The sequence below is a fragment of the Lithobates pipiens genome, unplaced genomic scaffold, assembly GCF_037356315.1.
Source record: "Lithobates pipiens isolate NorthernLeopardFrog02 unplaced genomic scaffold, aLitPip1_a1.2 Scaffold_22, whole genome shotgun sequence".
Taxonomy (NCBI): Eukaryota; Metazoa; Chordata; class Amphibia; order Anura; family Ranidae; genus Lithobates; species Lithobates pipiens.
Genome location: NW_027507784.1, coordinates 125360780 through 125376498, shown reverse-complemented (window position 1 = coordinate 125376498; position 15719 = coordinate 125360780). Strand labels below are relative to the sequence as shown.

General features: G+C 42.1%; 1 protein-coding gene and 1 pseudogene across 2 annotated transcripts in view; both read left to right on the top strand.

Moving 5' to 3' along the window:
- TRPM8 (transient receptor potential cation channel subfamily M member 8) overlaps positions 1-15719 on the top strand; it is a 211109-nt gene that overhangs the window by 96856 nt on the left and 98534 nt on the right. For both annotated transcript variants that reach the window (XR_013261830.1, XM_077448223.1), the window contains exons 2-3: positions 15311-15431; positions 15514-15587. Coding sequence is in view for 1 of the 2 variants with exons in the window: in XM_077448223.1 (XP_077304349.1) it covers positions 15311-15431; positions 15514-15587 (195 nt within the window). In the remaining variant the exon portion in view is untranslated. The remainder of the gene's footprint in view (positions 1-15310; positions 15432-15513; positions 15588-15719) is intronic.
- On the top strand, positions 6621-6702 carry LOC143925798 (U2 spliceosomal RNA; annotated as a pseudogene).

Sequence of the window (15719 nt, the reverse complement as noted above, 5' to 3'; positions counted from 1 at the left end):
GATAATGGCCTGATTCATGCAAATTATAAAGCACTGTGGGTGTTATTTACTAAAGGAAAATCCACTTTGCACTACAAGTGCACTGCAAAAGTGCACTTGAAAGGGCATTGAAACTGCACTGAAAGTGCACTTGTAGTGCAAAAAAAAACTGCTATTGAGCATTGATAGAAGAAGCCACACATTGTTGAGTAGAATTTTTTTGTTTACTCTGTGCACATTCACATGTGCGTTTAGAAAAGGGTTTTTGAACAAACCAACATTTTTTTTTTTTATATTTTTTTTTTTGGGACAGTAGAAATATCCTTTTTTTGTGGTAAACAGGCATGTTTTTAAACATACCGTATATACTCGAGTATAAGCCGAGATTTTCAGCCTCTTTTTTGAGGCTGAAAGTGCCCCCCTCGGCTTATACTCGAGTCACCACCGTCTGTCTACCCGATCAGCGTGTCGAGCAGACAGACGGCGGCCATTCCACTATTCAAAAGCCGCGCCTCCCTGTCTGTGATAGGCGGAACACTCAATTTCCCAGCAGTCAGTGGTCCGCCTATCACGGACATCCGCTCATCCTCATACTACGGACGAGGATGAGAGGATGTCCGTGATAGGTGGAACACAGACTGCTGGGAAATTGAGTGTTCCACCTATCACAAACGGAGGCGCGGCTTTTGAACAGTGGAATGGCCGCCGTCTGTCACAGACGAGAAGAGGTGCGGCGATCCTGGCATGGCCGCCGTATGTGCAGAAGGACGCAGGCTCGGGACACAGGCTCGGGACGCAGGCTCGGGACGCAGGCTCGGGACGCAGGCTCGGGACGCAGGCTCGGGACACAGGTAGGCTGGACACACAGGGCTGGACACACAGGGCTGGACACACAGGGCTGGACACACAGGGATGGACACACAGGGCTGGACACACAGGGATGGACACACAGGGCTGGACACACAGGGATGGACACACAGGAATGGACACACAGGGATGGACACACAGGGATGGACACACAGGGATGGACAGGCATGTCTCACCCTCGGCTTATACACGAGTCAATACGTTTTCCCATTTTTTTGTGGTAAATTAGGGGCCTCGGCTTATATTCGGGTCGGCCTATACTCGAGTATATACGGTAAAACAATACACAACTCAGGAACTTACAAATTTCAACTTTGATAAATGGAAGGCTATCTCAAATATTAGTATGTCCAAACTGTGTTGATATTGCCTTCATCAGATTGGGTGATGTCACCCCTGTAAAAGCCAAATTTTGATGATGCACACAAATTGAGAGTTAAAATGGGGATTTCCCTCCTTATCCCATGCCTAAGGTCAACACATGCTAGCTCCCATCATGGGGGATCAATGGACGTGTTTCGGGGGTACAACCCCTTCCTCTCAGCTACTTTAGTTGCGAGGAATGTTTTGCACCCACAAAATGTGTACCTTGATATCCCGTGATGGCATATAGCACATGTTGACTCATTGGGGGTTATATACTAAAGGGAAATCCACTTTGCACTGAAAGTGCACTTGGAAGTAAAGTCGTTGTAGATCCGAGGGGGACATGCAAGGAAAATAAAAAACAGCATTTTAGCTTGCACATGATTTGATGATAAAATCAGCAGAGCTTCCACTCATTTCAGATCTACCACTTAGCTTTAGAATGACTGCACTTCCAAGTGCACTTTCAAGTGCACTTGCAGTGCAAAGTGGATTTGCCTTTTTCGTAAATAACCCTCACTGTGTGCATCTTCAAAATTTAGCGTTCACATTTGTTTAGAAAAGTTATAATAAAAATCAAAAAATTATAAAATTATTCTCTCTGGAGAAGAGACGCTTTAGAGGGGATATGATTTCAATATACAAATACCATACTGGTGACCCCACAATGGGGATAAAACTTTTTTGCAAAAGGGAGTTTAACAAGACTCGTGGCCACTCATTAAAATTAGAAGAAAAGAGGTTTAATGTTAAACTACATAGAGGGTTCTTTACTGTAAGAGTGGCAAGGATGTGGAATTCCCTTCCACAGGCGTTGGTTTCAGCAGGGGGCATTGATAGTTTCAAGAAACTATTAGATAAACACCCGAACGACCACAACATTACAGGGATTTACAATGTAATACCGACACATAATCACACACATAGGTTGAACTTGATGGACTTGTGTCTTTTTTGAACTTCACCTACTATGTAACTACTATGTAACTATAACATTTTGATGTGTTTTATATTCTGCCTAAAACATCAATGATTGATGTCTTCCTTGATATTCTGTAAATCCCAATTGCACACCATGATCTCCTTGATGAGGATGTGTGCACTTGCACTTGTGAAATTAGATTCTTCTTCCGCAACATTCACATCACCTAAAAGAAAAAAACACACCATGTATTATAAATATGCAGGCATACATCGATTACCTGAAGCTGTGTTCTCAGAAACTCACCTGTTGTGGTCACTATTTCGCCCACTTCATAAACCTCTCCTTCCTCTACAACCTCAGGTTGTGGTTTTAAGATTTATCCTTATTTAGGAGGTTGAGGGTCCCTGGTGTCCTCTGCCAGCCCTATTCTTTTCTCCCCATGTGAATAAAATAAAAGTATACTTAGCACACAGATATTTGAGGGAAGAAATAGAAATTTGAAACATTACTTGAAGTGTCATATAATTGTCGGTTTTGGCAGAGTTCCAAGCAGAAGACATTATTTTTTCCCTTTATTAAAGATGAATACTTACCCTTTTGGGTAAAGTTTCACACATAGAGACACTCCTAGTATCCACTGGAGCACCTGTGTGGGACACGCTAAAAAGTTTGTTCTGGTGTCCTACACTAGTGCTCCTGCATCCAGATGTGTAAACAACTGCTGAGTGTCCTCTCACACTGAATCAAGTTTGCATTTAATTCTAGTTACAAACCCATCTAGACAATAATGTATTAAACTTCTTTCAATAGAAATAGGCCTAAACAAATGTAGTTAACTTGCACCTGGCAAAAACATTGTATTAGTGGGCGAACTAATAATGTTTGCTATGAACGATTACTGTGCCCACGAACCTGAAACTTGCCATTTTAAACTGTACAACAGTAAACAAAAGCACATGGAGCAGCACGAACATAATAAGAAGAATAGGAACACACAACAAAATACTTACTTTTTTTCAGCACTCTCTTGATTCTTCTGTACTGATCTGGCTCTCTCAATTTGAGGTCTGACCATCGTTTCCTCAGTTGATCCTTCGATCGTCGTACCCCAACATTTTTCTGCAGACTTTTCACAACTTTAGTCATGATCTTGGCCTTTCTGACATTTGTGTTTGAGTAAGGTCCATGCTTCCCGACATAGTTGGCCCTCTTCAAGATATCCACAATCTCCACCATCTCACCCAAGAACATGTTAGAGGCCTTAAATCTCCTCTGGGATCGGGGCGTTCGTGGCTCCGGGCTTTCGTCATTGCTGCTCTCTGCTGCCTGCACCTGTTGTCTCTCCACCATGTGCTCTCCCACTGGGCCTGAAAACAAGGGGTGGGCGGAGTTTCACGCATGCACAGTGTATATAAAGAGTAACACGTGTGCGTCATATGTACGATCTGTGAGCGAAGGACAGAGTAGCGGAAGCGCCGATTGTTCTAACGAACGTACAATTTTAACTTGGAGCATCAGTGGCCTATACTGCTTAGAAATTGAGGCCTATATTGGGGCAAGATTATGTGAGTTTAGCCTGACATTAGAGTTTGTCTTGTGTTGTGTCTTGCAGAGAAAATGAATCGATTCAACGTTCATGTTTTCCTCCCCCAATTCATTGATTTGTACAGAGAGCTGCCTTGTCTGTGGCAGACAAAACACCCTGTTTATACAAGTCGACTAAAGAGGAAGGCAGCGCTGGATAAATTGCTGGAATTCTTGAAGCCGCAGAACCCCACGGCAGACATCAACTATTTGAAGTGCAAAATTGGTGGCATGAGGAGCACATATAATTGGGAGCACAAGAAGGTCTAGGATTCCCAGAGATCAGGAGCAGCAGCAGATGACATTTATTTATCCAGACTGTGGTACTACAACAGACTGCGATTTCTGTCAGACCAGACTGAAATCAGGCATCACTCTCAACCCTTCCTTCCACTCTTCCTTCCACCCCAGCTAAGGCTTCTGACATCCAACCTGGGCCTTCCACCCAGGAAGAAGATGTGGAGGAGCCCAGCTTGAGTCAGGTATAGCATTGTTCAACATATTTATCAAAATTGTGTGTGATTGATGAACAATAAACGAAAACTATGTCCCTTTCTCATACACAGGAAATCCTCAGCCAGGAGGAGGCTGTAGAAAGTGGCAGCCAGGAGGTGGCAGGCGAAAGTGGCAGCTAGGAGGTGGTGGGGATAAGTGGCAGCCAGGAGATGGCAGGGGTAAGTGGCAGCCAGGAGGTGGTCGGGCCCAGTAGCCTGACCAAATCCCAGGTCTCTCCACCTTCAACAAAAAAGGCCCAGGAAGGGGAGGAGCGTGGAAGAGTCAGCACTTGAGTTTATTCGCCAGGCTTCTGCGGCCCTCAGAACCTCCACCATAGCCTGGGCACATATATGTCATCTGCTACTGTTCCTGATCTCTTGGAGTCCTGACTGGATTGTGCTCCCTAGTAAATGGACTCCCCAGGCTCCCAATTTTGCCTGTCAAATAGTTGACGTGTGCCCTGGGGTACAAAGGCTTCACTAATTTCACCATTTTATCCAACGCTGCCTTCCTCTTTATTTTGTTAGAACCCCTAATAAATGTATTTTTTTTCTTAAATCATTGGCTATGTGTTATAATTAAAAAAAGGTCAGTTTGTTTGTGAGTAGGCGGGTACATTTCAAAAATACAATGTCAAATTAACAAGGGACACCAACACCAACCAATCTCTTTGAGGTTAAAAAATACAAGATAATAATGATGCTGTGGTAACTTGAGACACAAAATGAAAAAAATGGTTATGAAGATCACTAGAAAAAAAAAAACACAGGAGATCTTGATTTCCAAAAAAAAAAAAGAAGGAGATTACTATAAACAAAAATTAAAAACATTATTCTGGAGATCTGGCAAAAAAACGAAAAATGATATTCATGAGATCACAAGAAATGATAAAGAAATCAGTTTGTCAGAACTCTGTGTGAATATCAGCTGCAAAACAATGTCATTATTCTAGCATTATATAGAAGAAGAGAACGCGCTGCATTGAAAGATTACAAAATGTGCAGCGTGACGAATGTGCTATCTCCATTACAAATGCTAGTTTTACCAGACCAAACGCTTCCGTCTCGTACTTGATTCAGAGCATGCGTGGAATTTTGTGTGTCAGAATTGTGTACACAGGCTCGGAATTTCCGACAACGGACTTTGTTGTTGGAAAATTTGAGATCCAGCTCTCAAACTTTTGTTGTCGGAAATGGCGACAACTAAATGCCTGATAGAGCCTACACACGATCTGAATTTCCGAGAACAAGCTCACATCGAACATTTGTTGTCGAAAAATCCGATATTGTGTACACAGCACAGGGTAAGTTTTTGGATACATTCACCGCCATGCTAACACTTATATATGTGTCTGCCTTATGCATGTCTATTTTGTATGTTATTTACTGTTGCAGCAAAGCTCAGTACTCTATCCTCCTACAAAGATTGGTTTACATGTATTTCTGCAAAGTGGTCAATTTATAAATATTATGCCGAAAATTATTTTTGTAACTTCTGTCCATACTACACTGCAAATTCAGGGTTTGATACTCTATATTTTCTTTCTTTCTGTATCTATTACTACTATCTATTATTTGTGAATCTTACTTTTAAAACAATTAAAATAACAGTTTAAAAAAATGCTTATAATAAGCCTTTCTTTGAGGGCATACCTATAAAATTCAGGCAAATCTAGGCACATTTGGTCTGTCTAGGTTCTCTTCCATTTACTGAACATTTTCTCCATGTACAGTATACATAGTATGTATAATGCTAACAACTCTATGCATGTTCACAAATAGGTTAATTTAGGCCTGATGTTTTTTTTACCTCTTTTCTTTTTTATACATGCACCCTGCGGTATGGTGCCTAACGTGTTGTGCGGAGTCGAAATACCCCGAAACATCACATCATGCATGACACCGCTTCCCCCAAAAGCATATACTAGAAACACGTTACTAAGGCCGCGTACACACGCGGGGACTGTTCGCTCAACTTTGTCCGTCAAACAGTTTCAGTGGACAGTCCGCTCAAAATTAGCATGGACGGACTTGCCCACACACGACGAACGAACAGTCCGCTGAAACCGTGCGTGATGACGTGAATGGCACGTACGACGGGACTAGAAAACGACGTCCTATACACTGCAATGCAAACTTCGGCATGTAAATCCTTTCTGAGCATGCGCGGAACTTAGTTTGACGAACAAGCCTACACACGAGGGGACTGTTCGCTGAAACAAAGTTTCAGCGGACAGTTTTTCGGAATTTCCCAAAAACTTTGTTCAGCAGACTGTCCGCTGAAACTGTCCGCTGAAAGCCCACACACGAACGGACTGTCCGCCGAAACACTGTTCAGCGGACAAAGTTGGGCGAACAGTCCGCCCGTGTGTACGCGGCCTAAGTCTTTCGGAATTTCCGTAATTTTCGCTTCTCGGCCTTTTGGCTAAGATCAAGTGTAGTATCTGTTCTTATCAGTTGCCAATAGGTGGCGCTAGTTTACCGTCCCTGCTCTACGGCGAGGTGGAGTAGGGGTGGCGGTTGCTATGCAAAGCCTGTTGGTGTAAAGGTGACCCAGACTGGTTTGTAGCCGGTTCGGGAAGCCTTCTGATGGGGGCGGAGAACCACTGGTCGGCGCCAGGGGAGGGGACCCTGGCAGACCGGCTTGGATTGTGGCAGCTTTAGCCCCAGTCAGTTTTTTGGGAGGGAACGCTTAGCTCTTCTGTTCCAGCAGAGGAGCGGCCGGTACCTTTCGAATATAATTAGGTAGGAGTGACGGGAGTGAGGGTTTGACCTGATGGCAAAGGGTCTCACTAAGCTCGCTGATCTCCATGCCTTTCTGGCTGTGGTGGGGGCTGTCGTGGTCTGGGCTGGGCTGTCGGGGATGCTTTTGTTGGAAAGCCCATGGTGATGTGCCCCTGGAGTGGCAGTCCAGGGGTGCCTTCTTTCACTGTGCGTCAGCACTTTGATTTAGGCACCTAGGTCACGTCACCATTACACGTTTTTTTTACACCTGCCTCCAGGGCCCGGCCTTTTGGCTAGGACCAGAGGAATTTTTGATTCCTGGCCGGAGGGCCGGCCATTGTATTGCACAATGGCCACTTTTCACTCTCCTCTCCACTATCCCTTCCTCACTTTTTATTTATTTTATTTGTGTGTGTTTGTCACTGTTTGTCACTTCACGTTTGATGAGTAGGGTGTCGGTCCTCGGACCAATCCTGAAAGTCTCTGGGAGAGCGGACATAGGCCTTATGGCTTGGTCCAATCTCCATGAGGGGGGGCCTACCTTCGGGGAAGCCCCCACAGTACCAAGTACCTAGGAGGTTCTGTTTCGGCAGTCCTCCCGGGGAAAGGAGGGCTTCCGGTTTCGTCCGGGGCCCACTTGTTGAGTCTGGTACCTCAGTCCCTGTCTGGAGCCTAACGCCCCGGGGGATCAGGGTATGGTCCTTCTTTTGGAGGACATCAGGCACCCGTCTGCACTTTTTAGTGTTTCACTCTTTATGTGTGTGCACTTTTTTTATGCACCGGGTGGAAGTTTTTTGGGTGTGTTTGCACGCCATGGGCTTTTTCAATAAAAAAAAAATTGGTTGTTAGGGCCACCAGTGTCCTAACAACCGATGACATCATTTGCAGGCCTCTCAGCTCTGCCCCCATCTTCAGCTCCCAATCCCGCCTCTCAGTGGCGCCTATGCCGGCTCTCAGCAGCCCGATCCTGTGTGCCAGCGGCCCCAATTCTGTCTGCCAGCAGCCATAATGCCAGCTGTCAGCGGCTTGTGGAAGGTAAGTGGAACTCTTTCTCACACAGAAGCACTCCACCTGCCTCTGTGTGTTTGTGCCAGGCACCCAGGGAGGGACATGGCCAAAATTTGCTGGTGGGTGCCATGGGTCCCAGGGCCACAACTGCCCACATTGAGGATACTGGAGGTGTCTAATTTCCCCGCCTATCAGGACTGTATCATGGAGCCGGTGAAGTGCTGTGAAACTCCTCAGCTCCATGCTGCAGTCCTGACACTTTGAGCTGTGCACCTGTGCCATTGTCTATGGTGTACATGCACCGTAGACATCGGTGCCCGTTTTTTGGAAAACATCTCCTTAACCGTGTAGGTTAAGGAGATATTTCTTGCACCCACAGGTAAACCTTAATCTTGGCTTACCTGTAGGTTAAAGTGGCCTGTAAGGGTTTACAAGCACTTTAAACAGGACCACAGGAGATGTTTCTTGTGATGTTCCTCTGGACTGGATGGCTTAAGTAGGCAGGACTGATGAGCAGGATATCAACAACAGCTGAGTAACTGTGGAGAGAAATGAGAGCTGGCAATTAGCCAACAGCTGAGCTGAGCTGAGCTCAGAGAAGGAAGGACTGAGCCTAGCCCTGACAGAATTGAACCTTTAATTACCATTTTAACCTGTGTGTGCCACCTTCTGTGTCTGTACCAAGGACAAACATTCCAGGGTATGTAAACTTTTTATCAGGGCCATTTGAGTGATTTCTGTTATCATTATGATTTAAAAAGGATCCAAAAAACTGTGTGATAATAAATGGCTTCATGTGATTGCTATCCTTAACCACTTCATCCCCAGAAGATTTGGCTGCTGAATGACTGGACCATTTTTTGCGATTCGGCACTGCGTTGCTTTATCTGAAAATTGAGCGGTCGTGCACCCAAACAAAATTGACGTCCTTTTTTTCCCACAAATAGAGCTTTCTTTTGGTGGTATTTGATCGCCTTTGCAGTTTCTATTTTTTGCACTATAAACAAAATATTAGCAACAATTTTGAAAAAAACACAATATTTTGTACTTTTTGCTATAATAAATATCCCCATTTTTTTTTAAAAAAAGCAATTTTTTTTCTCAGTTTAGGCCGATATGTATTCTTCTATATATTTTTGGTAAAAAAATTGCAATAAGCGCATATTGATTGGTTTGCGCAAAAGTTATAGCATCTACAAAATAGGGGATAGATTTATAGCATATTTATTATTATCATTTTTCTTACTAGTAATGGCGGCGATCTGCGATTTTTATCAGGACTGCGACATTATGTCAGACACATCAGTCACTTTTGACACATTTTTGGGACCATTGCCATTTATAAAGCGATCAGTGCTATAAAAATGCACTGATTACTGTAGAAATGTCACACGCAGGGAAGGGGTTAACACTAGAGGGCGCTGAAGGGGTTAACTGTGTTCTCTGTGTTTCTAACTGTAGGAGGAGGGGACTGACCTAGAAGAAATGACAGATCCTGGTTCTTAGCTATTAGGAACAAATGATCTGTCTCTCCTCACAGAACAGAATTGGGATTTTTGTGTTTACACACACACCTCCGTGTTCTGCCTCTTGTGCCCGCGATCGCTCGTGGCCAGTGGTCATCTCGACCATCGGTCACGAGCATCGGCACCGCTGCACGAGCCTGCTATCCCGATCCCACGAGCCGACGTATAGCTATGACGGCTCCTGGGATCGTGCCAACCTGCCGCCGTAAAATGACGGCGGCTGGTCGGCAAGCGGTTAAATAAAAGACAGTTTTTTGGCGGGATCAGTCATATTTTCAATATTAATGCCAAAATTTCTGCCAGGGTATGCAAACTTTTGAGCACAACTGCGTATGTAAAGCGAAGCGTAAATTGCCAGTGCTATACAAAATAAATAAACAGGGTTTCTTTAAAACTAACATTCTTCTAATGTGCTCACTAAGTAGATCTGCTGCTGAGGGTAGCAAAAAGCGTGGTACTTCCAAGTATTGGGGGAAAAACATAACACTCCCCCATTCTTGCTTCCCATAGTGCAATCTTATAAAAGTCAGGCCGTAGTGCTGTGTCAATGGAGATGGGCGTATTAGAAAGAACAGTGAGTGGTTCATGTACCGGTAAGTGGAAACTTGCACATTAAGCTTTGTGGGCAGCAGCAACAGATCTACCTTAAAAGGCAATGGTGCTTAATAAAGGTAAGTACAAACTGTCTTTGGAGCTTGATAAGAAAGGAACCTATCAAATTGCCTAATAGAGGCAAAGTGCATGCTCACTTTAAGCTAAATATGACTCTAACTGAGCAGCAAGTATGGACAACCATTTTTCCTGTGCCTTTTGTACTAAGTAATCCCATTGCAGTAATTCATAGTGATGCAACCAGAGAATAATTAGAGGATACTGGAGCTAATATATTTCTGTGGGTTTTATATGGTGATGTACACCAGATCTCTCTCCATCATACCACCCCATCTAATGAGTGGAGGCTGGTCTGGAGGTGGAGACTGTACTCCAATTTATAACATCCTACCTGAGCCCACAGCACAGAACATGTACACTTACAGAAAAGAGACCACTTGCATTTCTCAGGTAACTACTGTGACAGTGTTTTGTATCTGTTGGTTTTTGCATGCTTTATGCAATGTTCATTTACAAAGTTATGTCTTAGCTTTGATAAGTGTTGGCATGTTTGCGATAACATTTATAGTTTATGGTATTGTAGGTATATTCCCAGATATGTGCTTACTCTGATAATATAAAAAAAAATAGACATAAAAATTCACAATATTATTCCTGACAGGAAACTAGGATTTTGTTGTATTTTTAGTTATATTTTTTATTAATTTTATATATTTTTAAATTGTTTAATGCAAAATCTATTTACTCTTTATTATTCTAATGGTTAATCTTTCACTTGCCTTTGTTGTTTACAAAAAAAAAAAAAAGGTTATTAACATGTCTTTGGAACAATAGTAAAAATATATGCGGTCTGGAACCGTATATAAGGTACTTTCTTAACTAAAGTGACATATTATAATTTTAGAAGCAGGTATATTTATAAATATTATATATATTATTTATATATTTATAACAAAAATAGAGAACAGTGTCTATTATGATTATTATTTTCGTGTATATAAAATCCTGTATAATAGTATTATAATCATGCTACTGAATATTTTGTAAGCTGTATTACCTGTTTGTTATACAGATAAACATTATACCATTTGTTAATAAGACATAAAAATCTAATTCTTTTACATGAAATTGACAATCCCAAATTGTTCTGTTATAAGAAAGGGGTGTGTATCACTTTTTGCTATTTTTTTCTTGTTTAGTGTAGAAACTTAATTAGCACTACATCTATCCCCGAGCAGTAATCAGTGCAGTGACTGATCTTATCTTAGATCTACATTTAAGACATTGCACAAACATAATTTAATGTAGAACTATAGGGACAAGTTTTTTTTTTCATTTTGAATACAGCAAGGGAGGGTTATAACCCCTGTCATATTTTCTTTTGTTTCAACATCTGTGTCCCAATGCGGAGATTTCTCTTCAGTACCTGTCCCATAGCCAAACAGGAAGTGAGAGGAAATCCCTGCACAATAAAGAGGTTGTAAACCTGAATAAAATACAAAACAAAACAAAACAAAAAAGTAGAAACTTGCAAGACAAAGGCATAATGAGCTAGTATGCAAGGTAATATGAAATACTTACCTTGGGACTAGGCCCTGCAGCGGCGTCCACACACCGCTGACGTGCCTGACATCTTCCCCAGTGTTTCTCCCGGATTCGCGGGCTCCGGCGCTGTGAGTGGCTGGGGCTGCGATAACGTCATGGTCATGGCACAGAGCTCTGAAGAAACAGCACATATGGTCGTTCCTTCAGAGCGCATGCGCCGATGAAGTAATCAGCATATATAGTAAATATTTCATAAACGGTGCAAGTGTAGGAGATATTTACAGTACCTACAGGTAAGCCTTATTATAGGCTTACCTGTAGGTACAATTAAAAAGGAAAAAACGTTACTTCCGCTTTAAGGGAATTCCTTGGAGACCTCCAGGTCACCAGAACTAGTGTCCCCGTTGGAAGATTTCTCTATTACATTTCTGGGGACAATCCAAAATTTGTGGTTTTCTTTTACTTTCACGTTCAATGATAATGGTAAACAGGACAAACCGAGTGTGTGAATCTCCTTAATGGGGACACAGACAACAATAAAAATTGACAAGCTTTCTAATCCCTCTTCACCTTATTTAAAACAAAACAAAAAAGTTTTGCCTTTAGTTATACTTTAACAAAGAAACTCCTAAACTGTCATAAATGTTACCATTACCAAGTCTGAGTGAATAAAAACTGAATTCCAGGCAAAACTTATTTTGCTGCTTAAGCCTAGTACACACTTCAATTTTTTTTTTACATTTAACTTAGTGGGCTGAATGAAAAATAAAACCTGACAACTCAGGTCAGAGCCACTGCACTAAAAATCCAGTGTTAGTAAAGCCATCTCCCCTGATGTTCTATTGCAGGGGTCCCAAACTGGCGGCGGCCCTCCAGCTGTTGTGAAACTACAAGTCCCATCATGCCTCTGCCTGTGGGAGTCATGCTTGTAACTGCCAGCCTTGCAATTCCTCATGGGACTTGTAGTTTCGCAACAGCTGGAGGGCCGCAAGTTTGAGACCCCTGTAAATCTATTGTGTTCTGACAGGGAGACCATGGGTTGAAGGAAAGTAAATTGCCAGATTCCCCCATCAACACAGTCAGTGTTGATGGGGGAATCCCTCCCGCAGCGCTATTGTGTTCCGCTATCATGTTTCACTGGGAGCCTACCCCACCATCAAAATACAATGATCACTGCTGGCTGCTATAGCTGCCGGAAGTGACCAGGTGTAAAAGAAATAAAAGTACAACCAGCCTGCCCATAGACAGATCAAAATTCAGCTGGTCCTTGCTAAACGGGCCAAATTTCGATTCCTCTATGGCTGGCTTTAGATCCTCTGTCACTATTGTTCGTGTCCCCCTTGGAGAGTTTTTTCCTATACTTCCTGTTCTTTTGACATGATGTCAGAAAGTAATGGGAAATCGTTTTAAATTGAGACAGAGGTTTTTTTTTTTTAGTAAAGTGGAGAAGGGTTAGAATCTCTGTCAGGTTTTTATTGCTCCCTGGGCCTTCCTATTCTGATTACCCATGTTCCCCTTTCTACTTGTCCTATTGTTCAAAGAATAAAAGAAAAAGAAGATTTACCCAGTGGGATCATGCAATGCAAAGAAACCTGATATTTTTTATTCAATATTGAAAAAAGCCTTTGGATGCAATTGTGCTTTGGCACTTTTTCAATTTTTTACTTTGTTCAAGCTTTTTTCTTCTGCATTTTGGGTTATTTCAGGCTGCTGAGAGTATGAGAAGAATCTGATAATAGTAGCTTTCGTAATTTATAGGGCAGGAAGTCAGCAATGTATAAAATAAAAGAAGTTAATATTAATATCTTAATTTCTAATTAGTTGCTGATTGTTCAGCTTCCTATTAATAATATCAGCCAAGTTCTGAATCTGCCTGCTTGATCTGACTGTTGTAAAACTTGGACTTCAAAGAGAGTCATATATATTGTTATATATTAAAGTGGTATTAAATCCAAAACCAAAAATGTAATATATTGTAAGTTACCAATAATTAGATGTGGTGGCTGCATTAGTTTTCTTTTTTGTAGGCTTTTTTTCCCCTCTGTTTTCACCTGATGATCTGGCCAATAACACACCTCCTGTATTAGAGTGCCCCCACTCTGACTGAAAGAGCTTAGGGGCACCTTTGGACAGCAACATTGTTAGGTTGGGAGGAGGCGGGTGTTAGATGTACTAGCAGATTTAAATACATTAACAAATTTAAGCTGAACTCCAGCTCACACTTTCTAATCAGTTACAGCAACAATTTTGTTTCCTTTTGTGATAAAGGTTTTAAATAATAAATACATAAAAGCTGACCATTGTATGCACCCCTGCAAGTGTTTGATGGTCTGTCTCATCCCTATAATGGATAATACATCTGCAAGGGAGCATGTTCTTTTGAAAAACAACAGACTTACTGGCTGGATCACCAGATAAAAATAAAAGAAAGGAAGCCTTAAAAAGAAAACAAATTCACTTATCATGTCTAATAACTGGTAAGCTGCAATATAATAAATGTTTTCTATACTAGCCATAGACTCTATACAAACTTTTGTTAGTAGAAAAAAAAAAGACTCACTGCAGATGAAAAATATAGCCTTGTCTAGGACACACTTGAGGCTCTTACCTGAAAAGGATGGAGCAGCAGCACGCTGCTGAAGTCATTAATCTGTTCTCTCTCATCCTTTCAGTGGCTTTGATTTACTATAGGCAAAAGGCACTTTGCCAGAAAATATATAAAATTTGCATATTGAATGAGGTGAAGCTCTGCTGAAGTCCATCATCCAATATGTGCAAGCAAAAATGCTTTTCTTTTTACTTACCGTGCATGTGATTGGATATTTGTACTAAGTGAATTTTTTTCACATTCACTAAATTTGGGAAAAAAAAGATTTAGTAAAATGAAAATTCCCTGGAAAAGTAAACAGCCAATTTGCTTTTAGTAAACAAACCCCAGTAAGTTCCATGTCAGAATTATGCTGTGTAGCAGAGCCCAATTGACTCAAGACGGCCTTCACACCAAGCCGCCCATAGCGTATGCGGTAAAACGCCGCTATTTTTAGCGGTGTTGTACCATCGGATTTGCAGAGCATTTCGGCCGCTAGCGGGGTGCTTTTACCCCCCGCTAACGGCCGAGAAAGGGTTAAAACCGCCCGCAATACACCGCAATAGCGCCATTTTGCACGTGGTATTGCAGCGCTGCCCCATTGATTTCAATGGGGAGCAGCGGTGGAGGAGCAGTAAACACACAGCGCCTTCACCGCTCCAAAGAAGCTGCTGGTAGAACTTTTCCTGACGTCCTCGGCTGAAATGCGTCTACTTCTGCTGTACTTTTATCTTTATGGAGAGATAACAAATTTGGACTGATTTAAAGAGCATGTATGGAGTTGCGGATTGTCCTTTATCCATTCAATACTTTTGCAGTTGAGCAACTGCACATCCTGCACCCGACAGCTCAGGAGGTGTTTCATTAATTTGAGGTAGTTGTTGATTAAAGGGTAGAAATAATTGGAACAAAATGTGGAAAATTAATATATGACTTTACATTCTGATTCACAGATATTCTTTAGAGATCTTTTTTTTTTTCTTTTTTTATTGGCACTTTGCATACAGTTATCATTGCTACTTGTGCTGGTTATATGAAAAAGCCTGCATACACTAAAATAGAAACAACCTGTTCTAAATTTCTGGTTTCCTAGATTACTGGAGAATTCCACAGATCTGGCCAGGATGAGGAGTCGGAGGAGCGGTCTGCTGGAGAGTTCCCGCACATTGTACTCTAGCATGTCGCGCAGTATAGAGTTGTCACTGGATGAATTAGTAAGTTCACACCTGAACACCTACCAGTTAGCCTAAGAAACGGTTCCTTTCTTTGATGCTACATGTGATTCTCGCATTACAGGATGCTGTCAAATTTATTGAGGAGAACTTCAAGAAGAGGGAGTGCATAACATACACCAAGGATTCAAGATCACAGTAAGTATACATTTTAATCCTTAATATCCCCCAGGGGGTACTTCATATCCTCCCAACTCCTGAGTCCCACTAAATCCAACTCCAAAATTCGGAAATCTTGCAATCTCCTGTGGGCATAGTACAAGTAATGTG